A 21,085-nucleotide genomic window follows, 5' to 3' on the forward strand; every position below is an offset into this window, starting at 1 on the left:
AGCTGGCCTGATCTGATACACTTTCACTCGGGTATTGTGCTGTATGCTTTACGTCGAGTTGGCGCTCATTCGTGAAGCACTTGCTTGAGTCTGTAATCGCTCGCTCCTCGTTCTTTCCGGGGCTCTTAGCACTGTCACTAGCGCACAGGGCAAAAGAACAACGTACTATGTAGTCGCAACCCCGGATCCACAGTTTCCAAAGATAACAAACTCTATTCATTGTGATTCTCTAGATTTCAAGGTGGGCGTTCCGGACATGCCACGATGTGAACAACAAAATCCACATTGATCACGCTCATGCGCTGCACTACCGGCACACGAAACTCGCATCACTGTATAATGAGTACTGCTGACTAACGTATGTGGTATCGATTGTAGGTGAGCTATATCCATAGTCGCACCAAATGCATGTGGCCAACGGCGCTTCAGTCAAGGTATCCCAGAACTCCGCCGCCTAGCCAGGCCGTAAGATATGATGTGCGTATGTATGCTACCCGTCCAAGTCCTTCCCGTAAGAGTAGTACAAGCCGCGAACGCCATGCGCTAAAGTCAAAGTGCTAATTACTCCATGCCGCATTCCAGATGACATGCCCTATGTCTCGTGCAGTATTTACTGTGTCAACAACTCTGCCTATTAGAGTGGGTGGCAGAGGCTCTTCTTCGTCGCCTTCGAATGGCATGAACATGCCCGACGGTGTTCTGCGGAGGCCTCCACTTTCCAGTGATGCCGACGATCCACTGCGTCGTAATGAGTAAGGATCCGAGGCAGTCGGTGTACCGGGCCTATTCGTGCCATAAGCGCTAGAGGGCTTGAGGTATTCCTCGCTTTCTTCGTCGTCCTCCTCGAGCAGGAAATTTCGTGATGGATTCGACGGCTTCAGCGTCTCGGACGAAGGCGAAGGAGACAACCCACTACGCGATTTCCATATACCAAGGGAGTGGGACTGTTGTGTCTCAGTGACGTCGGGTGAATCTGTCCGATACTTGAGCGTCGTTGATGGGAGTTTTGCGATGGTCTTGTTGTCAGTGCTGATGCTGACAGAGGAGGGCGTGCGTGAGAGAGGCTTCTTCCGGCGAGATCGCTTCATCATGACGACGCCTTCATCAGACGAAGAATCATTTTCCTGGTACTTGGCCCAAGGGTTGTGGTTGCAGTCGTCCTCTTCATCGTCGGCGTCTTTGCACTCGACGGCAATACACTGCTCTACCTTGTCGTCGAAGCGAATATGCCGTCTTTCTCCGTGATCGGGCGTGTGCAGTCCAGATGTAGATTTGGAGGAAAAGTAGTCCGTGCCTTCCCAAAGCAAGCCTCGGGACATGGTGGAAGATGTGGGGAAGTCGGGGGTGACACGGCCGATGATTGGTCGGGGCCTCCGCAACTCCAGCGTCACACCGGTTGTTTGCTGGGCCTGCACCGACTCGGCAGCCTGCTGGATTAATGACGATGACGATAGTGACTTTTGCAGCATGGCTTCTGACATGCTGCGCTTCTTGAGGATGGGCTTCTTGACGCCATTGACGAATGAATTGGTCTTTGACAGACGGCTGGCTGGCTCAGAATTTTGCTGTGAGCAAAAGCGATTCGAGGCCGGCTGCATGGGTCCGTAGAGCCATGTCACGTCGACATCTTTTAGCCTGCAAGATTGGTTAATACAGCCCAAGACCAAAAAACCAGCAAGATGGTGCACGGATGGGGGTGATCGGCACCCCTGCCGAAGATGCAGATCGAAATATTCGGGACTCACCAATTCAATGTTTCGGGCGACACCGTCTTTAGCTTAAACTGGGCCTTGGCCCACGTTCGCCACGAGGCATTTTCGAGCCTGGAGCGCTCGCCGTAGACGCTGCGGTGCTCCACAATGTGCCGCCACGATGACCAGATGTCCTCTTCCCGCCATTCGTACGAGAGGTAGTCGACGTGGTGCGAGGGCTCCTTGCGCACAGCCGTGTCGTCTTCGGATATGGGCATAGGGTCGGGTGTGGTCATGGGCGTATCGGCGGTGGGGAAGGCGTCGGCGGGCGAGGGCGAGGGAAGGGAGCCCGGTCGCATGGCTGCACCCGCAGGCTTCAACGAGGCCACGTCGCCAGGCTTGATGCCCTTTTTATACTGCCGTGCTGAGCTGTAGTTGGGAAACGACAGGCCATCGTCGTCGCTGCTGGACTCGTCCGACTTGTCGAGAGAGACGCTACTCGAGGGCGTCGAGTGCATTGACGATGTGCGTGAGGAGCTGCTCAGCGAGGGCGAGCGCAGGTCGGGCAGCGAGTACTGGTTCTTGCGGATGGGGCTGTACGAGTCGTAGGCGAGCGACGAGGACGAGGGGGAGCGTTGAAAGGGCGCGTTGTCTCGCGGGAGCGACAGCATGGCCGTCATGTCGGGCGGGCGTGGGTCAATGCCTCAATATCTATCACAGCGTGTGCCAAACGGCCTCGACGAAAGTTGGCTGGCGGCCTGGTGTCGACATGCGGCTCGTGGCGGAGAGTGGCTGCGGATGCTGGCTGTGTGTATATATGGGGCTGCTGCGGGGGAGCAACTGCGGTGGTGCCTTTGCACGGGTGACGAGGGACGAGTGACGACGCAACGGCGTGGGTGAATGCAGTTGTTGAGGGCAGACTGGTCGTAGGAGGCGCGGCGGAGGAGATTGTCGACAGGCTTGGATGGCGACGGCGATGGTGCGAAAGCTTCGACCTAGAACCATCAACCGCAGACCCAGTAGGCTTGCGGGGTTGCGGCTAGCCTGGGAATTTCACGACCTTGGAACCTTGCCTGAGGATCCCCTGCAAACTGCAAATGATAAGCCGCCTGGTACCGTCGACGCGGCTTTCACCACACACCCCAGAGCCTGCCTCAAAGGACCGACCGCTCCACCGCACCGCGTCGAGCAAGACGTTTGCCGGCCATGCACAGGCGCTGCAGCGCAGTCTATCGAGTAGCTGCAGCAGACGCTTCGGTTGATCGGCCTGCAGCCCAACAGAAAGAAAGACGAAAAGCCTAGACCGTTGCTAATCATTCTCGCGTGGATGCGCCTCCTCGCGTCCTCTGCGGCACACGGCCAGGGGTGCCTCCTCTCCGACGTGCGTCCGGCCGTTGCTGCACCTCGAGCGCGCCGAAAGGGTGCAACAGAGGTTGCGGGGAAGCCTTGGACCACGACGGCTGCTGATGATGATGATGATGCGTGCTGACTTTGTTGACTCCACTCGCGCGACCGTCGCCGACAGACATGCCAAAGCCATCTGCAATGCGACGCATCCCCCACTCGACCTGTCCTGCACGTTAAACTAGCCCTCCGTCTAGCTTCTCAACACCAAGCCAGTTCCCACCACGACCTCACCGATGCTTCACCATATGACGAACACCGTCCATGGTACTCGTCCAAACACCTGCTCCTCCACATGGCCGTCCGCTGCATCCCTCGCTCGGCGCATGGGGATTTTGTGGAGAATGACGTTCTCCCCATCGATCGGAACTTCAACAACTCGAGTAAACCGTCTTCGACTTCCAGACGGCCTAGAAGCCTGTTTGCGCAAGATAGCATCAAAGCACGCACATCGTAATAGAAAAAACACGCATGGCGTCTGTATCAAGGGCCCCTGTCCCATGCGTAACGCGTCCTAAACGTATTCGCCTTGTTAAATGCCATTGTTTTGACAAAGTAAAGGACTGCAGCAGTACCTTTACGCTACGTTTCGGTGTGAAGGTCGAGCTCCAAGATGCCCTTCTGCTAGTTGGCCCCGTGCTAATCATAGCTCACCCTAGAGCGAGCGAAGAACAGACTATCTACGGGTATAGAGTGGAGATGAGATGGGGTTCAAAAGTAATCATATGCTTAGGGCCTTGGTGTAAACATCAAAAACCCGGCTTGTTAAACAGCACTCATGCCCTCTGCTTGCCCTCTCAGCGGCATCTTCAACCAAGTTCTCGTCCTGTGGCAGTGGCGTGATACTGCATCAATGCCGCCTCTCGAGCCGCATCCAATTTCATTGCACGACGACTAAAGAAATACCCTTTGTAGCAATCCGAAGATAAGCAGTAGATGCAACAACGGTGTGGCATACGTTGTCAGCCTGCGCAACGTCGCACAGCATCCTCTTGACAGTTGAAACTTTTGCGTCCTCGCCTGGGCAAGGCTGAACAGCGCCTCTCTGGTGGCCACGAACATCGAAAGCGCATCCTATTCGCGCATGACATGTACGGAGTACCGTACATCAATCTCTTGAACATTTATCCTGTCCGCGGATTGCAGCAACCTAGGGGCTTATTCCCGGCAGAATGCATATCAATGATTCGGCTTCGTGCGATCGATCTCAGCGAAATATGTACGCAATGACGGTCCTCGCTCGGTGTTCCAGAGCCCCGAGAGGCGCGAAAGCGACTCAGCGCGTGTCGCAAACGTTTTACACATTTTTGCACTCTGTTTACACATTCCTGCACTGTGTGCTCCCTTATAATATGGCACTCCCTTGTCACACGTAAACTTCTCATAGTCGCTTTTAACAATATCTAATATGAGCGCAACACACGATGCAACAGCCCCAGCCGGGAATGCACACCTGGATGTGAACGCGCCGAACAAAGATCACGATATCACGAGCCCTTCTTCGACCGATGTCAGTCTTACTGAAAGAGATGGAATCGTACAAAATGGCGAGAAAAGTATAAGAGAGGCCGAGGCTGGAGCGAATGGCGCCGCTGCTGCGCCGACAGCACCTGGTGCGCAAGATGGCGAACATCCGCAAAGAACAAAGCTGCAGATATTCTTGATTATGCTCTCTCTGGCTGTGGCAGTTCTTCTCGTCGCTCTCGATATCACGATCGTCACAACCGCTTTACCCACAATTTCGGCAGAGTTCAACAGCGCCTCGGGATACACATGGATAGGTTCAGCGTATCTCATCGCACAGTCGGCAGCCACACCAATTTGGGGCAAGATTTCTGACATCTTTGGGAGGAAGCCTATATTGTTGCTCACAAATGCAATATTCTTCGTGGGCTCACTCCTGGCAGGTGTGTCTGTTAATATGGACATGTTGATCGCTTCAAGAGTAATCCAGGGTATTGGTGGAGGAGGCCTTATCACACTAGTAAACATCGCCATCTCCGATCTCTTTTCCGTGCGAGATCGAGGCCAATATTTCGGAATTATTGGCGGCGTGTGGGCTTTGGCAAGTTCACTGGGACCTGTCGTGGGAGGGCTCTTTACGCAAAAGGTTTCTTGGAGATGGTGCTTCTACATCAACCTGCCTTTCGATGGAGTTGCTTTCCTTATCCTCTTATTCTTTCTCGATGTCAAAACACCAAGGACACCGCTCCGAGAAGGTCTCAAAGCTGTTGACTGGTTGGGATCGCTTACAATGGTTGGTGGAGTTGTTATGCTACTACTTGGCCTAGAATTCGGAGGCATATCACACCCTTGGGACTCAGCGACGGTGCTATGTCTCATCATCTTCGGAGCCGTCGTCATTGGCATCTTCTTCCTCATTGAGTGGCGGATATCGCCATATCCTCTTATGCCTCTTGACCTCTTCTCGAAGCGTTCGAACTTGGCTGCCCTGGCTACCTGTTTCTTCCACGCTTTCGTTTTCATCAGCGGCAACTACTTCCTACCGCTCTACTTCCAGGCTGTGCTTGGCGCAACACCCATCCTTTCTGGTGTTTATCTGTTACCTACTGCGCTGTCGCTATCGTTCCTTTCGGCCTTCACCGGTGTCTTCATTAAAAAGACTGGGCAATATCTGCCCATGATCTGGTTTGGTATGATCCTGATGACACTCGGCTTCGGACTCTTCATCGATTTCGACGTCAACACTTCCTGGGCCAAGATCATCGTTTTCCAGATCATTGCTGGAATTGGTGTTGGGCCAAACTTTCAATCCCCGCTCATCGCCCTTCAGAGTCTCGTGCCGGTAAGTTCCATCCAACGTTTCTTTTTCTGCTTCTGCACATGTGATCATTTAGCATGACGCTAGGAGCGGGGTTGTGGTAGAACGACCACATTTGCTATTATTTAGGTAATCGATGCTGACATGCTCGCTTCTAAGAAACGCGACATCGCTACTGCGACCGCTACTTTCGGATTTACCCGTAATCTTGGGTCGGCTATCTCGGTCGTTGTTGGTGGAGTCGTCTTCAACAACGAGATGAAGTCGAAACAGCCTCAGCTTGCTACCTCGCTAGGCCCCGAGACCGCAGCAAGGTTTGGTGGAGGCTCCGCTGGCGCCAATGTAGGGCTTATTCAATCGCTTCCCGACGAGCAAAAGGCCGTTGCGCGAAAAGCGTTCGCCGACTCACTGAGCACCATGTGGATACTATACGTCGCATTCGCAGTTGTGGGGCTTGCAGTCAGTCTGCTGATCACGCGCAACAAGCTCGACAAGCAGCATGAGGAAACCAAGACTGGAATTGAGGCTGAGAAGGCTAAGAGGCTCGAAAGGGAAGCTGAGCGTGCAGAGAGGCGGAAGAAGAGAGCTAGCAAAGGGTCTTTGCCACTCGATCCTGAAGCGCAGGCGAGTGATCCTGATGTCTCAAGGGACAAGGAGACGACAGCATGATGATTTTGACCGAGTCCATGCATCGCCAATTTTGACCAAAAGTTCTGGTTGTAGATTGTTGAAGATGCCACTGTAAATAACATTGTAATACCAAGCCATGAGGCATATCAAGCCATAGGGCTATCTGGATATTTCAATCACCCCTGGGTACTATGTTTTTATTGACAGTTTATGCCACTTTGCAGACGATACAGCCAAGGCATGTCTTGGGACAACCCAGCTTTTTCTACGTGAAGGTATTACACAGAAAGCCACGTCAGGTCTCAAACCAGTCACAGCGTTCCAATCATGTTGCGTTCTTACTCAAATGGTCACTTTCTCACAGGGCACGACCCTTTGCTGAGAAGTCTTTGTCGTTACCAATGTAGATAAAAGCGCAGTGAAGTAGACAAAGCAACCCTATCACCCGCTCTGTCAACGACGTGCTCATCGGGACATGTCATCACCGTGCAATAACATGTCAAGACATAGCCATGTTTCCTAGTACCACTTCGTTTTCGCCATGTGCTACTACCGCTTATACATATTTGTGGGATGCGGCCACTCGACTTCCTCTGACGCGCCGGTTGGGTACTGTAAGGACGCGCGTAAAAAGAAGGAAGAAAGGGCGAAGGACGCGATGGAGAGTCAAGATCGGGACACAGAGTCTGGAGGCGGTTGCAGGTGTACAGACTCGCAGATTACATTGTTGTCAGACGATGACTCGGAAGGAAGAGCAAACATTAGCATCGCCTGTGGCGATGCCTCGAAACTTCTACATCCCGGTACCTCAATAAGCGAAGATAGGAGACAGGATACACAGTCTATGTCTACTACCTATGTTCCCCTGCATTTGATCACAGATGAGTGGCCTGTTTTACTATCTTCACCTCTACCTACTACTATCCGAGAGGGTCATACCTCGCCATGGTATTCAAGGACAACAGGAAATGACACTGTTGAGCCATGCAGAGATGGTCGTGTACATCCTCTCCACACCATCAGGCTTGACCGCATATGCTCTGCCTGTGAGTGCGAGAGAGAAAGAAGACTCGGAGCATTGTACTCATCAATGCGCGAGGTCAAAACTGATCCTACAAGATGGCATTGGAAATATCAAGGAAACATGAACAGGAAAAGCGCTGAGAATCAGCGGGCGGGTATGGGCTGGAGTGCTGGTGTAGGAGCGGCAGTAGGAGAATGGTGGGATCGGGGCAAGAAGGAGAACAGAAATGAGACAAGATGATCACAAGATAGTTTTGACCATGTTAAGATGGAGATTGCGTAGGACCTGTTGAAGATGCAAACACTGTGCAGACAAGAAAGGTGCAGGTGGTGATGCTTCGTCACGTGCACTAACCGCCAATCGCAGCTCGGGCCTTTCAAAGCTCACAACATCACGACTACCACACCTCGCAACGCCGCCAATTGCCCCGTCGCACGACTGCTCATCACTCGACGGAGTCCTCGGAAACCAAAGACAGACACCCAACTCTGAACGCCCACTTCCGCCGCCGCAATGCCGACACCAGAGTCCGAACTCTTCCTGGCCAAAAAGCCCAAGGTTGCGCCAACCTTTGATGGGGTCGATTACGAGGACAACACTGCGCTCAAGGGCGCACAAGACGCCATCATCAGGGAGCAGTGGGTCAGGAGCATGATGGCGAGGCTGGTCAGAGAGGAAATGGGCAAGTGCTACCGGAGGGAGGGGGTCAACCATCTGGAGAAGTGTGGACATCTACGAGGTAGGCCTTCCTTGGTGTGTATGGGCTAGAAGAAGACTTGGGTCAACGAAAAAAGGGCTGGAGACGTGGGGCGGATATAGCAGTCCAAGGCCGCCCAATGGAGGTACGGACACGACGGTGCGAAGGCTAACGAGTTGAACAGAGCGTTACTTTGAGCTCCTCAAGGACGCTAAGGTCAAGGGTTACCTCTTTGCGCAACAAAACTACGTCGACGATGCGCTCAAGCGATAAGCGGACCCGCCAACAACGGTGGTCACTTGTATAGCAGGACGGACAACGGGCAGACGATGCACGATACGCAGCGGAGAATACCACCAGCACGACGACAAGGGCTTATGGCGTTCGACAAGCATCTGCAGAAGAGATGCAACGATCCTCTCTTACTGGCGAATCTGTACATACACATGCCGGGGGAGGGACTGATGTAGCACAAATTATTGGAACAAGTGTGCAATTGCAGTGGTACAGTGCGTATATTTTCTTCTGGCTGACGTGATACTCTCGAGCTTGTAGAAATGCACCTGCAGGCGTATATCCATCTCTTTGTTGCCCCTACGCCCATGATATGATGAGACCAAGGCTAGCTCCTCAACCCCGCTACGACCGCGTACCTGCGTCAGCGACCGCTACGAACAGCAACAACAACCACAACAACAATCGACGCCCAACAAGATGCCCTTTCCCTTTGTCCTGCCCACGACTTCCAGCATATCATTCACCGACTATCTCAACAGCAGCACACATCCATCCCTGCCAAACTGCGCAACCACTGCGCGAGGCGTCCTTCGTGACGTGCTCAAGCGACACAAGCGCATACCTCCTGCCTCACAAGCCTCGAACCTCTCCACGGTAACATCCGCCCTCAACGATTACATACCGTACCTGTTCGCCCTCGATGCGGGCCTGAGCGGTGCAAGCTGCGCGGGAGAAGAGATCGACCTGATCTTGGTCAAAGAGCTCGAGGTGGAATGGCGCTCGACACTGGGATCCTCAGTACCGGGCCGCGAACCTGCAAGAGTAAAGCTCAAGAGCCTTGAAAGCGAGCTATGCTACACACTCTCCACATTGGCATACGTATACAGCCTCCAGGCTCGAGCACAACTACATACGCTCTACAACGCGACCGTACCCTCACCCGAACAACGCGCGACGGCCATTGGTGCTGCTATGAAGCACTTTCTTGAAGCCAACTCTATACACACATACTTGGTGAACCGATCAGGCCAGTATAATTCACAGCCTGCCGCCATAGACATATCGGCATCCGTGCTGGGAGCGTTGGCGGAGCTGACTATGGCTGAAGCTACACTCATTACGGTGCTGAAAGATGACCCATACCCAGCTGTGGTGATAGAAGACAGGAACAAGCAAAGTAAAGACTGGATGTTTAGAGGGTCCGATATACCCAAGGTCCGCGCCCATCTCTTCGCGCGACTGTGCCTTGCATCGTCCGAACACGCTGCGAAAGCTCAAGCTATGATGGGACGGTCTTCCAAGATCAACGACGACCTGCTGAAATACGTGGATGACTTGCGACGCACGGCAAAGGGTAAGGCCTGTCGGTTCCTCGCCTGTGATGCTGAAGCGGGTGGTAAAACAGGAGAGGGCATTGCGTGGCTACGTGGCGCAAAGAAGGAGCTTGGCTTTGCCTCGCTAGGTGCCGAGGAAGAGAGGAAGTCATCTGGTTTCTCCAAACTAAAAAAGGAGTGGCAAGAGAAGAGAGAAGATCGTAAGATTGAAAAGGGTGTAGACTGGGGTACTGATGCCGGCAAGTTCGAAGAAGGCCGGATTGTTGACATGTTGCTGAAGAAGTGGGAAAAGCAAAACGACACTGTATGTCTACTTGCTCCTTGTTTCGTCATTGAGTGTGGCTGACGATAATAGGTTGGCGTCCAACTGGTGCCTCCCTCGGAACCGTTACTCGCAAGCATGCCTTCTGGGCGCGAGTATCACACAACGAAGATGTTCATTGTACCAGCGTTAGACGAGGACGCTTTAGTTCGCATGCGGGCGCCTCCAGACCCGAGCGAGCCTTTCGAAGGCGCTGAAGATGATAGCGCGGACGAGGACGAACGCAGTCCTCCCGCTGGCGCTTTCCCAGGAACAAAAGCGGACTATGCACCAGGATCCGCCTATTACTGAGTCATGGAGACATCTAATGCGAACGATATGATTGATGAGTTGCGCCAACCAGGTTGCGTCAGCTTGTCTGCCTACGTGATTGGTTCATGTCCCATACCCAAGATCCCTCCAAAACGCCTCAACTTCACCCGAAACATCCCTCTGCACTCTGCCTTTTTCCCATACATTGTCTGATTTGTTCAACATCTCGCTCCATTCATTCAACAGATCTCCCCTCTTTCCGCGCCCAGCAAAGTGGACCAGATAATCACCTCTTCTTACGTGACGTTCGTCTAACCCTTTCACGTCCTCTCTCTCTTCGAACTTTTGTGCTCCGCCTTCTTCGTACCCATTGAACCAATGTTGTGGTACGAAGCGCGCTTCATCTCTGAACTGGTCGGTCTGCAGGACGTGTTCCATGGCAGATTGTTCCGTGAAGGGGAGGTCAACGCCGGGATTGTAGTGGCGGAAGGCAAGAATGGCTGTGAAGAGTTCAATCGCCCAACTGTTGACACGAAGTAGAAAGATACCGTTGTTGAGACCGTTCCAGTCCTTGGTCACAAGCATATGCGTTGTGTTCGCCGGAGTCTGTAGTTGCTCATCATCGCGGCGCCACCACGAACCGAAGCGTGCTTTCTCTGGTGGCAGGAAGCTAGATATAGGGCGGCATTGGTCGAGAATGATGGTGTCTCGATCAACCCATTGAATCCACTCCAGACGTTCTTTGGCTGGTTTCAACATCTCGCGCATGCTAAGCGTGGGTGTACAAAGTTAATACATGTCTCACAAGCAGTTCGTTCAAGAACACTTACAGCAGGTTGAGTATGAAGGCCGGTTTGTTCCACAGGTCATCTACAATTGGATCGCACATCACTCTGACCTCGGTTCCGTGGACCAAGGCGTGGAGGAGGTGTGTCCGGAACGCTTTCTGGTAATACTCCTTCGATTTGCCGAAATGAGCTGTGACGGTTGCGATGCGCGCCCTTCCGGTTGCAAAAGGGGAGTATTTTCGACATGTAACACGCTTTGTGGTAGCCTCTTCAATGAGCTCTGGTGAAACTTCTGGTAAACACTTCGAGTCACCGTGTGCAACGAACTGCGGAATGAGCTTCGGATGTGGTCGGGCATACTGGACAGAGAGGTTTTCTAAACTGGACTGATTCCAGAGAAGGATAAAGGGGAAGCCGATGAGGAGGAATGATACCCAAATGAAGAACTTGCAGTTGAGGAATCTCGGGGAAGCATACATGGCCTCAGAATGGATAGAAGTAGAAGTCAAAGGAAAGCTGATGTTTTCCTCGTTTGGAAATCGTGACATGTTATTGCTATTGGATGCCAGCTTGGGTAAATAAGAAGGGGTAGAGAAGGGACTTGATTGATGTTTTCCAAGACACTGGTAATAGAACAAGCAACGGTGGGTGACGAATGCTGCGGCAATAATCTCTTGGAAGCCAGACAAGCCGTCGTATGTTACAGTGTACTCGCACGCCTGCGGGAATCAGGTTGGGAGCCGGCCTGGTATGGCGGCATCGGCATCTTCGTCCCAAGAGCTTCGTTGTGCTTGTCTCAAGCACAGAGGCGCTAGCTTTGACTACGTTTGTCGATTACGCTGCTAGTAGCCTATAGTTTTCCACGAGTGCATAATCGAGGCTTAGACTATGAACGAGGAATGGACGGACTTTGTATCTGATGTAGTGGTTGCAATAGATACACGGCTCACCCACGGACATTGCAGAATTGACACGAATACGCGAACCTCGCGCATGGCAGTCGTCTAGATGATGTATAGCAAGCTGCTCATATTGGCAAAATCGATGATGTATTCCGAAGCTGACGAGCTCATCGCGATACGTGTTTCTGCTCGGGGAGATACCTTGGCCTCTCGTCAGTCTTGGCTTACCTGGCATCAGCGCCGCTGCTCCGAAGCATGTACGGAGCTGAAACATGCCAAAGCCTCCATGACAGTAACTCGGATTCATTTAGAGGCTGATAGTGTGTGAAATGGATCGAAGCGTCTTGACTGTCTTGGTATACATACCTAGGCAGTCCAAGGATGCATGAAGTATCCTCGTTTTCCAGCACCGTGGTGCCTGGATACCTACGGACACGTCGAGCCCGTGCATGAGCGGCAGATGGTAATGGGAGTTCTAATTCCGTTGACGCTTTGTAATGACATGACTGCCGTGATGTCTTGGAACACTCCGGAGCGTCCGGATAGCGTGTTGAGGTGGATGGACGTGTCTTTGGCGCGAAAGACAGTCACGGTCCTTAGCAAGGAACACATGCAGAAGCCATCACAGCAGCACACAACAGTACCACGATCCATGTTATGTTGTTACATAGTACAGAGACAAAAAGAGGATCGTTCTTCCACTGTCGGTCCACAAGCAAGCGAGAGTTGTCCCAATCCACGCAGCTGTGAGGCTAGAACCAGAAAGTAAAAAAGGCAAAAAAAGGCAAAAAGAATAATGCTCTCCAGCAGGGAATTGAACCCTGGTCTCCCGCGAGTTGCCAGTTATGGTGACAAGCGGAAATACTGACCACTATACTACTGAAGATTGATGAAAAAAAAATTATTAAACACATATATATCTTAGACGATAATTGTGACTTGCTGGAATCGCAAACCGGTCCGGAACGTCATCCCCATTTAACCACAACCCGTACTCAAGCGCGTATTCGATCATATAAAATTCTTCACCGCAGCTCAGACTCGAGACTTTTCCCAGCATCTAACGCAACATAAAGCGTTAGCACTCGTGAAACGCGCCTGATTCAAGAGTATGATCTCGTAGCCCTATTATTAACAGGATTTCGAGCTGCTATTCAATCCCACTGTATCCCGCCCATTATCGTGATCTGGTCCGTGTCAGTCTTTATGAGCATCAGTAGTGCTGCTGATGACTAGAGCCTCGTCTTGTGCCTCGTATCCACGCACAGTTGCATTACCCTCATCCTTCATAATGAGATTTTCTTCGTCACTGGAACAGACGTGTTTCCCTGCCAGTAAAGATATCCAGCATGGTCCAAAGTTGATTAAATATACTTTGATGCATCTATTCCTGCAATCATGCACTCGGAACTATATACAGCGCCTGTTCCCAAACCTACTCGCTCCCACGCTAGTCCTTCACGCTCACACCAGCTTTACTGGCATCCTTAGCACTTTGTTTCTGCGTCTTTGGCACATCCGCTTCCTCTTCCTCTGAGGTCTCTTCCTCTTCATCGCTGTCTTCTTCTTCTGAACTCTCTTCTGCTTCATCTTCCTTGGCCTGTGTAGCTGCTTTCCCTTTTGTAGCCAACGGTGCAGGTTTCTTCTCATCCTCGCTGTCCTCCTCTTCACTGTCTTCTTCCTCTTCGTCACTATCTTCCTCTTCGTCGCTGCTCTCTTCCGCAGCTACAGTCGCCTTCTTCTCTATCTTTCCTGGAACCTTGGCTGCAGTAGCTGGCTCCTTCGCATCATCTTCCTCCTCAGAACTCTCCTCCTCTGATTCTTCTTCCTCGCTTTCTTCGTCGTTTGTCGAATCTATCGGTCCAGCACTAAGCGCAGGGTTCTTCGCATCGTCGTGCATCGAGGAGGGCCCATGTACAGGCTTCTGCAGATCCGAAAGCTTGGGAATACTCGGTTGCGCAGCTGCTTTTGTACCCTTCGTGCTCTTTGATTTTGCATCTTTACTTTTTGTGTCTTTGCTACTTGAGGATTTCGATTTTGACTTTGCTGGAGCTTTTCCCAGGCCAAAGAGACCTCCCGTGGGTTTTCTCGTTGACTTGGACTTTGCATCTTTCGAGGATGTGGTTTTTGCTTTGGTATCTTTTGTCTTGCTGTCCTTTGCTTTTGCGTCTTTTGCCTTTGCATCCTTTGCTTTGGTGTCTTTGTTCGTACTCGGTGCAGCGGCCTTCGCGTCTTTGGTCGACGTACTCGAGGTAGCAGGCTTGGCTTCTGTTTTGGTAGTGGAAACAGCAGGCTTTGTGTCTTGAGTCGTGGTCGGTGTAGCAGGCGTTGCAAGCTTCGGCGTCTCAGGTAGTGGGACAGACTTTGGCGAGAGGATGCTACCAGGGTCTTCTTTTGTGGGGCTCTTTTTCGACGTCGCTGAGGTGGGTGTGTTCGTCTTCTCTGCCAGCAGGGGGTTTGTAGTTTTGATGTTACTTGGCACTGGCTTCAATGAAGCGGCCTTCTTCGCGGCTTCAGCACCCAGCTCCCGGAGCGCCAGATTTGTTTCCAGACTAGGTGTGACAACATTCTCCTTCTTTGCAGCTGTGCTTGTGGATGAGAAGGAAGAGGTGGTGGTAGCTGGTGCAGCCATAGGCGGGGGCCCGGGTTTCGCAGGGAAGGGCGTGAAGGCTGATGTGACGCCCAACGCTTCTCGGATCTCATCGTATTCGTTCCATTCTTCAATTTCTGTAATGCCCTATATCACATAGATTAGCCTTCCCATCCTAGCTGCGTGCCGCGTTCTGTACCTACACCCAAGACATATCCTTCTTTGACTATCAGAGGGAGCTTCTTCCCGCTCGCTCTCCGCTGGAATAGCTTCTTTGCGAGCTCATCAGTCGCAGTATCTACTCCTTTGAACGGGATCTTGTTCGCTCGTAGGATTGTTTCAATTCGCGAGGTAGCCGTGACGATGTGGGAGGAGCCGGCGGTCAGGGAGGTGAATAGGTAGATGGTCGGATCGTTATCATAAACACTTGGAGACACGGAGTCAGTATATGTCTCACATGCATTTCGTAGTCACAACTCACCTGAGCTCCGCCATGGTGGGGACAGCGAAAACAAGCTCGGTGGGGGATGGGCAGGTTCGTGATCGGGGATGTTTTAACGGCAGAAACAGAGAAGTCAAGACAGCAAACACGTATATATTGACGAGGGGTTTATAGAGCTAGACACGAAGTGTTGCGACGTAGTCTCACCAACACTCGAGTTACAGGCTGACGCACGGACTGGACCCTGCTTCTGCACTCCCTAGCGCAGGAGCAGGGGGGTCTTAGATAGTGGGCAATCGCTACATCAACATTTAACAGCGTGTTATGGCTGTGTTTTCTTACTAACATTCTGTCCAACGCCACTATAACACTATTGCAACACTTTGGTTAACACAACACGACGATATCCCTGTGGGCAAACCCCCACCTCGCGCGCTACGGCACTGCCCATCATGACAGAGACGTGAGGTCAACGTGCTTATATTATTGCTTATACCGAGCGAGTGACATTACATATTATCAGAAAAAAGACATAACTAGTACTTCGTTTCTCTCGACTAGACATTATGCGGGCGTAGGACCATTCGAGAATTTGCCAGCAAGAACAGTCATTAGGGCGTCGCTGACTTCAAACTCCTCAAGGACTGCGCCAAAGCTAGCCCATGTCAGTAAACACTCTGGCTCGATCGTCTGCCTTGTTTTCGACGTACCCGTAGCAGCGGACTTTGGCAAGGAGCTCTGTCTTCACGAGCTCAATGTCTTGCTTGGAAAGATCCCGAATGTTCTCGTCTTGTAGGATCTTCGCCCAGGCCATAATGGGCGTGATCTCCCCATCAAGGGGCAGACGGTTGCTCAGATCGAGCAGCTTCATCAAGTCCGGCATCTTGACGTCCGGCATCTGATGTGGATACTTCTCCTCGGGGCAATTTGCGATATGCGCGTCGGGAGGGGCGGTGGCCATGAGCGCATGACCACTAATGTTTTCGTCGGCATCGTGGGCGCGTACCATCAAAAACTGCATGTGATCCATGCAAGGTCGCTCGAGCCTGTCAGACGCAATCGTCAGAACAGCGCGTGTAAAGATAAAGAATAACGTACGGAAGTCGAACAGAACGAAGAGAAAAGACGTAAGCGCATTACTGCTGGGGTGGAGGAGAAAGGTAGGGCGATCGGTCGTACGTTAAAACGAAGTCTATCCCAATCTGGTCATAGTCGAGCCCATGCTGCTGTTGATGATGTGACTGTTGGGCTTGTTGTTGCAGAGTCAAGGGCTGACCACTCATGCCATCATGAGAAACTGATCCGCGTGTTGGTGGTGATGTGTAGCCAGTCGACGCTGATCCTGGCCCATAGCCTGATACGCTACCCGTAGAACTTCCATAGGCAGAGCTATCAACTCGACCCATGCCGTTGCTTGCTGGGCTGGAAGTGTCGAAGGAGATTCCATGCGCCATAAGCAATTCTCTCAGTCGCCGGTTCTCTTCTGCGAAAGCGTCTCGTTCCCGAGACGTAGCGGCGAACGTGTCCTTGAGACGTATCACCTCCTGTTCAAGAGCTTTGATATACAGCTCTTTTCTTTCCCGGTGTGTTCTTGTCTATGGGTCAGTGTGTGATATCGCGCGTAGCATTCCTGAGTTTACCTTTGTGCCTGGCGGTTCAACTCCTGTCGCCGTGTCAAGGCAGGTTTGCTGTCCGGTTTAGGTCCTCTTCTCTTTGGCGGTTGGCCATCTTGCAAGAGTCAGTAACCGATAGAGCCAAGACCATGGTCGACAAACCTCTCGTAGTCTTCTTGTCGGTCAGGCTCTTGAAGAATCCAAATTGCGCTAAAGGGCTTTTTGATTCGCTGCCTATAGATTGCCACTGCCCTGTACTCTCCATGTCCGACGCAAATCCAGCCAAGCTGCCTCTCCTGCTGCTGCCCATACTCATCTCAGAGAAACACTCGGAAGGTCGACGAGAAGCGGCAGGAGAAGGGTACTCGTTGGCAGCGCCGGGTGGAGGGTAGGTGGGCGCCATGGTCAGCACGTGCGCATCGGGCCAGGACATATAACGAGCATGCGACATGGTGTTTCGGTATTATGCGAAGGATTAAGAAAACAAAAAGAAATTAGGTATGTGTATGTGTGATAAGCTTGGACGGGAAGCGAAAGTAGTGCAGCCATGTATATGTAGTGTGTCCGGAGCCTTGTATCGACTGAGGCACACAAGAGTTCGCATGCTGGTTTCTCGTTCATGCGCCGTTGTCAACGTCCGGCATGCAGGCGAGCCGTGAGGCACGTGTGTGCAACGTTCATGCCGACACCGGTAAAGCTTGCCTTGACGAGACTGGTCTTGTCTCTGCAGCACGTTTGCGGGAGTGGGGTGAAGACGCAAGAGTGCTTCAACAAGTGCGGACCAATAGTGGAGAGCGTCTCCGCGTGCCAAGAACAAGGTGTAGGAGTCGCGAAGCGGAGACAAAACAGATCCAACGTCAAAACACCGAGAGATTAAAGCACTGGATAATGCCAAGAGAGAGCCAACATACCACTGCTATTGTTGTGATAATTCGCGTCCCCAGAGGAGGGGTCGGTCTTGATAGTCGTAGCCATGCTATGTGAGCTGCATTGATCAACACGCACACTTTATGGACAAAACGGTTGTCTCTATCGGCGCTGAGTTGGCGGATAGGCCGGCCGTGGAAATACAGTGAGCAACACGCTAGAGATTGGTCAGTTTACAAGTCAACGTTGAACCCTTGCGCACATCCGAAACGTACAGCTGTCTGTATCGTCGGCACTCAACTATGACAACTAGACAGGCCGCGGTGAGCCGCGTCTTCGTGGTGGATTGACCGAGCAAGAAGAGTTGAGGCTTACATCAGGTTCTCACTGTTGCCGAGGTTCAGTTCCTGGTGCTTCCGAGTTGAGCGAAAGGGTGATGATGGGGAGATGGACGTAATGGGCGACGAGTGGTCGACGCAATTGAGACAAGCGATGGTGCTCTTGGCGTCGCAGAGTCGGATGTAGCACAGCAGAGGGCAAGCTGGTCTGAAGGATGTGTCAGGGTTAACTCTTACACTTGCAGTGCGATGTTCAACGCGATTTAGTAGCAAGCCAGGCACGAAATAATGCACTACGCACTGGAAGATCGTCGGCGGGAACACAGCCCAAGCTAACGATTTGGAATCTGTGCGAGTCCGGGCCTGGAGGTTGGAAGATGAGGCGGTCAGTGCACAAGATCGAGCCGAACAGCTTTTGGGTCAATCAGAGCCAGGGCGCGGAAGCAGCTTGAGATCCGCTGGTGTTTAGCGGCTCGAGTCTGCGGCTCTGCACCTCGTCCGGTCTAGAGCTTGCAGACGGCTGACGGTGCAGTGGCGCGATGCGATACGTAATATCCCAGCTTCACAGTGCAAAAAGAAAGGGTTGGTACGCAAAACCCGGCGGCTTTCGTGTCATGTACTTTGCTGAACGCCTGCCATAGCCACGCTTGGCAGACCTCGACCCCGACAAGTCTCGGGGGGCATCTCTTCCTGTGGCGAGTGCATCGTCCTCTACCACACTTCTTTGTGTAACATGCATCCACTTAGAGAAGCGTTATTCTTCCCCGTACGGTCACGTTGTGCAGTACGTAGAGCTGCCGCCGCAGCCCAATCGCCACATTTTCGCAAACCTACCTCCTACGCCATAGCGCGTCTATAGCACTCAGCTCGACGCATAAGATCAGAAAGCAGTTAGAAAGCAAATCATGGACCCCTTAATACGTTCGACACAACTGAGGCTGTCGATTTAACTTCCATTACACTACATAAACTACTCTAGATCGGTTGGGTACGCTGCGGGCTTTGACCAGGCCTTACAGCCGTATCGGAGGACCTTACGGCTTGTTGTCGAGGATCTTCTCAATCTCCTCCATGAGCTCCGGTGTCAACTTGTCGAGCATCTTGATAGCGCCACAGTTGTCCTTGACCTGTTCGGGCTTCGTCGCACCAAGAATGACTGTAGATACATTCGGGTTTTTGGCTGCCCAAGCAAGAGCAAGCTGAGTAGTGGTACCTCCTAGCTTTTCCGCAATCTTGGTTAGCTCCTTGACCTTCTTGATCTTAGCCTGTCCCTCTTCACTCTTCAGTGCCTCGATTGAGTTCTTGAAGAATTCGGGGTTCGTGGCGAAGCGAGAGTCCTCAGGAATACCGTCATTGTATTTACCAGTCAGCATGCCTGACGCCTAGAGATTGGTACATGAAGTCAGTAAATGTGTCGCATGCGGTTCATGTAGGGTTTTTGTTTACCAAAGGTGACCAGATGGTCGTTCCGTATTGGTACTTCTTGTACAAGGGTGCATATTCCTTCTCGAAACGCTCACGGTGGAAGGCGTTGTACTGGGGCTGCTCGACGATAGGAGCGATAAGGTTGTACTTCTCGGCAATGTCACATGCCTCCTGGATCTGCTCTGCAGACCACTCGGAAGTTCCCCAGTAGTATGCCAGGTTCATCTGAATAGTCTGGGTGAAGGCTTCGACAATCTCCTTCATCCCGACGCTAGAGATACATCAGCTTGCAATCGAAGAAAATGACTGGATTGTTGCATACTCAGGATCGTAGCGGTGAGCAAAGACAACGTCAACGTAAGAGTGATCAAGACGCTTCAACGAGCTCTTCAAGCCCTCGACGATGTGCTTCTTGGATAGACCCCTACATGTTCATTAGTCAAGTAAAGGTACGTAAAGCATATGTTTTACCTAGTGTTCGGCTCCTTCCTCTGGGTTCCAAAGAAGACCTTCCCAATGTTGTTAGCCTAGATTCGTCGCATTTCGACACGAAGCACATCTTACCTTTGTGGACAAGACATACTCGTCGCGCGGCCATTGCAGCTCCTTGAAAGCCTTTCCCATCTCAAGTTCGCACTCGCCAGCTGCGTAGACCTCTGCAGTGTCAAAGAAGTTGATGCCATGGTTCCATGCTTCTTGCATGCAGTCCTTCACGATGGAACCTTTTTGAGTTCCTCCGTACGTCAACCAACCTCCAAGGCTCAGAACCGATACCTTCAACCCAGCGGGTCCCAGGCGACGGAACTGCATGCTAGATTTAGATCAGCCAATGCTCGAAGGAAACGGACATAGAGATACAGAGCTTCAGGCTGCAGATTGGGGATAATCTACTCGACCAGCCAAACTCATCTGCATCATAACAATTGACATGCAACTCACTCCTTGGGGTCAAACTTAGTCTCGACGGCAGGCATTTTGGATATGAGGAATGATCTGATAAGAATGAAGTTTAGTTGGACAAGATTTCAATCGCTGGAACAGAGTGCAATGAGGGGCAGGATGTATCCAAGCAACTTGGTGGGGCAATCTTGCCGTGGTGGCGGATTAACACCAATGATGTCAATCATTGCAAATGTGGCAGGCGGGACCGGAGTTAGTCTACAAATTCCGTGTTAGCGGCACTTGCAGCTGCTGGAAGGCGGCAGAATAGCCGTAGGCCTCGGAAACGCGACTGATGGTTTGGGGGACTGGTGCTCCCTATAGACTAAGCGCTGGAGCGGCGCAAATGTCCCCTTTGCTGACGGCTTTTAAAGTGGGGCGGCTGCGGCTGAGGAGCTGCCTGACACAAGAGCATAAGCATGCAACAGCATCCTTCCGTCAGCGGCCAGCCACGAGAGATCATCTCGCCTCCGTCGAGTGCTTTGTGCCACAGAATTCGCCTTACAACCTTGTTGTAGTGGTACTAGAAGCGGGTATAACTCCTGTCGGTCGGTATTGGCAAAAGCTTGACCTCGCTCGTTTCACGTTTCGAAACACCCCCGGCCGGTCATTGACGCACACCCAATCACAGTCGCACAACGCGCTTTCACGTGCATTGTTCGCCATCTCGACAAGCAATGATTGGCAGTGACTTCTCATTGATCTGGTGCCATTGTAGGACAGGGTCCTGACTATCATGCTGACGGGCTGTTCGAAGGGAGGCCTTGAGGCGCACCGTCTATATCTTGGCCGTTCCCCGTCCTTCACT

At 52.1% G+C, this 21,085-nt stretch overlaps 8 protein-coding genes across 8 annotated transcripts; 4 read left to right on the forward strand and 4 right to left on the reverse strand.

Moving 5' to 3' along the window:
- Positions 1-557: 557 nt before the first annotated feature.
- GT037_007054 (hex2 protein) lies at positions 558-2,371 on the reverse strand (the record flags this gene model as incomplete). The annotated part of the gene is made up of 2 exons (XM_038932101.1): positions 558-1,635; positions 1,746-2,371. The coding sequence occupies 2 exons, from the start codon at positions 2,369-2,371 to the stop codon at positions 558-560; spliced, it is 1,704 nt and encodes a 567-aa protein (XP_038785573.1).
- Positions 2,372-4,503: 2,132 nt separating this feature from the next.
- Positions 4,504-6,546, forward strand: GT037_007055 (multidrug resistance protein fnx1; the record flags this gene model as incomplete). The annotated part of the gene is made up of 2 exons (XM_038932102.1): positions 4,504-5,901; positions 6,007-6,546. 2 exons carry the CDS (start codon positions 4,504-4,506, stop codon positions 6,544-6,546), a joined length of 1,938 nt encoding a protein of 645 aa, XP_038785574.1.
- Positions 6,547-7,048: 502 nt separating this feature from the next.
- GT037_007056 (uncharacterized protein) lies at positions 7,049-7,771 on the forward strand (the record flags this gene model as incomplete). Its single annotated transcript, XM_038932103.1, has 1 exon — positions 7,049-7,771. The coding sequence occupies one exon, from the start codon at positions 7,049-7,051 to the stop codon at positions 7,769-7,771; it is 723 nt and encodes a 240-aa protein (XP_038785575.1).
- Positions 7,772-8,044: 273 nt separating this feature from the next.
- On the forward strand, positions 8,045-8,501 carry GT037_007057 (uncharacterized protein; the record flags this gene model as incomplete). The annotated part of the gene is made up of 2 exons (XM_038932104.1): positions 8,045-8,270; positions 8,413-8,501. The coding sequence occupies 2 exons, from the start codon at positions 8,045-8,047 to the stop codon at positions 8,499-8,501; spliced, it is 315 nt and encodes a 104-aa protein (XP_038785576.1).
- A 441-nt stretch (positions 8,502-8,942) lies between these two features.
- GT037_007058 (uncharacterized protein) lies at positions 8,943-10,412 on the forward strand (the record flags this gene model as incomplete). Its single annotated transcript, XM_038932105.1, has 2 exons — positions 8,943-10,103; positions 10,155-10,412. 2 exons carry the CDS (start codon positions 8,943-8,945, stop codon positions 10,410-10,412), a joined length of 1,419 nt encoding a protein of 472 aa, XP_038785577.1.
- Positions 10,413-10,496: 84 nt separating this feature from the next.
- On the reverse strand, positions 10,497-11,709 carry GT037_007059 (galactosyl transferase gma12 mnn10 family protein; the record flags this gene model as incomplete). Its single annotated transcript, XM_038932106.1, has 2 exons — positions 10,497-11,142; positions 11,204-11,709. 2 exons carry the CDS (start codon positions 11,707-11,709, stop codon positions 10,497-10,499), a joined length of 1,152 nt encoding a protein of 383 aa, XP_038785578.1.
- A 1,804-nt stretch (positions 11,710-13,513) lies between these two features.
- Positions 13,514-17,159, reverse strand: GT037_007060 (bzip-type transcription factor; the record flags this gene model as incomplete). The annotated part of the gene is made up of 7 exons (XM_038932107.1): positions 13,514-14,800; positions 14,857-15,105; positions 15,723-15,750; positions 15,806-16,141; positions 16,236-16,685; positions 16,736-16,823; positions 16,871-17,159. 7 exons carry the CDS (start codon positions 17,157-17,159, stop codon positions 13,514-13,516), a joined length of 2,727 nt encoding a protein of 908 aa, XP_038785579.1.
- Positions 17,160-18,947: 1,788 nt separating this feature from the next.
- Positions 18,948-20,312, reverse strand: GT037_007061 (uncharacterized protein; the record flags this gene model as incomplete). Its single annotated transcript, XM_038932108.1, has 6 exons — positions 18,948-19,295; positions 19,360-19,609; positions 19,661-19,762; positions 19,810-19,847; positions 19,903-20,149; positions 20,278-20,312. The coding sequence occupies 6 exons, from the start codon at positions 20,310-20,312 to the stop codon at positions 18,948-18,950; spliced, it is 1,020 nt and encodes a 339-aa protein (XP_038785580.1).
- Between the last annotated feature and the right edge of the window lie 773 nt (positions 20,313-21,085).

This window comes from Alternaria burnsii, assembly GCF_013036055.1.
Source record: "Alternaria burnsii strain CBS107.38 chromosome Unknown 731, whole genome shotgun sequence".
Taxonomy (NCBI): domain Eukaryota; kingdom Fungi; phylum Ascomycota; class Dothideomycetes; order Pleosporales; family Pleosporaceae; genus Alternaria; species Alternaria burnsii.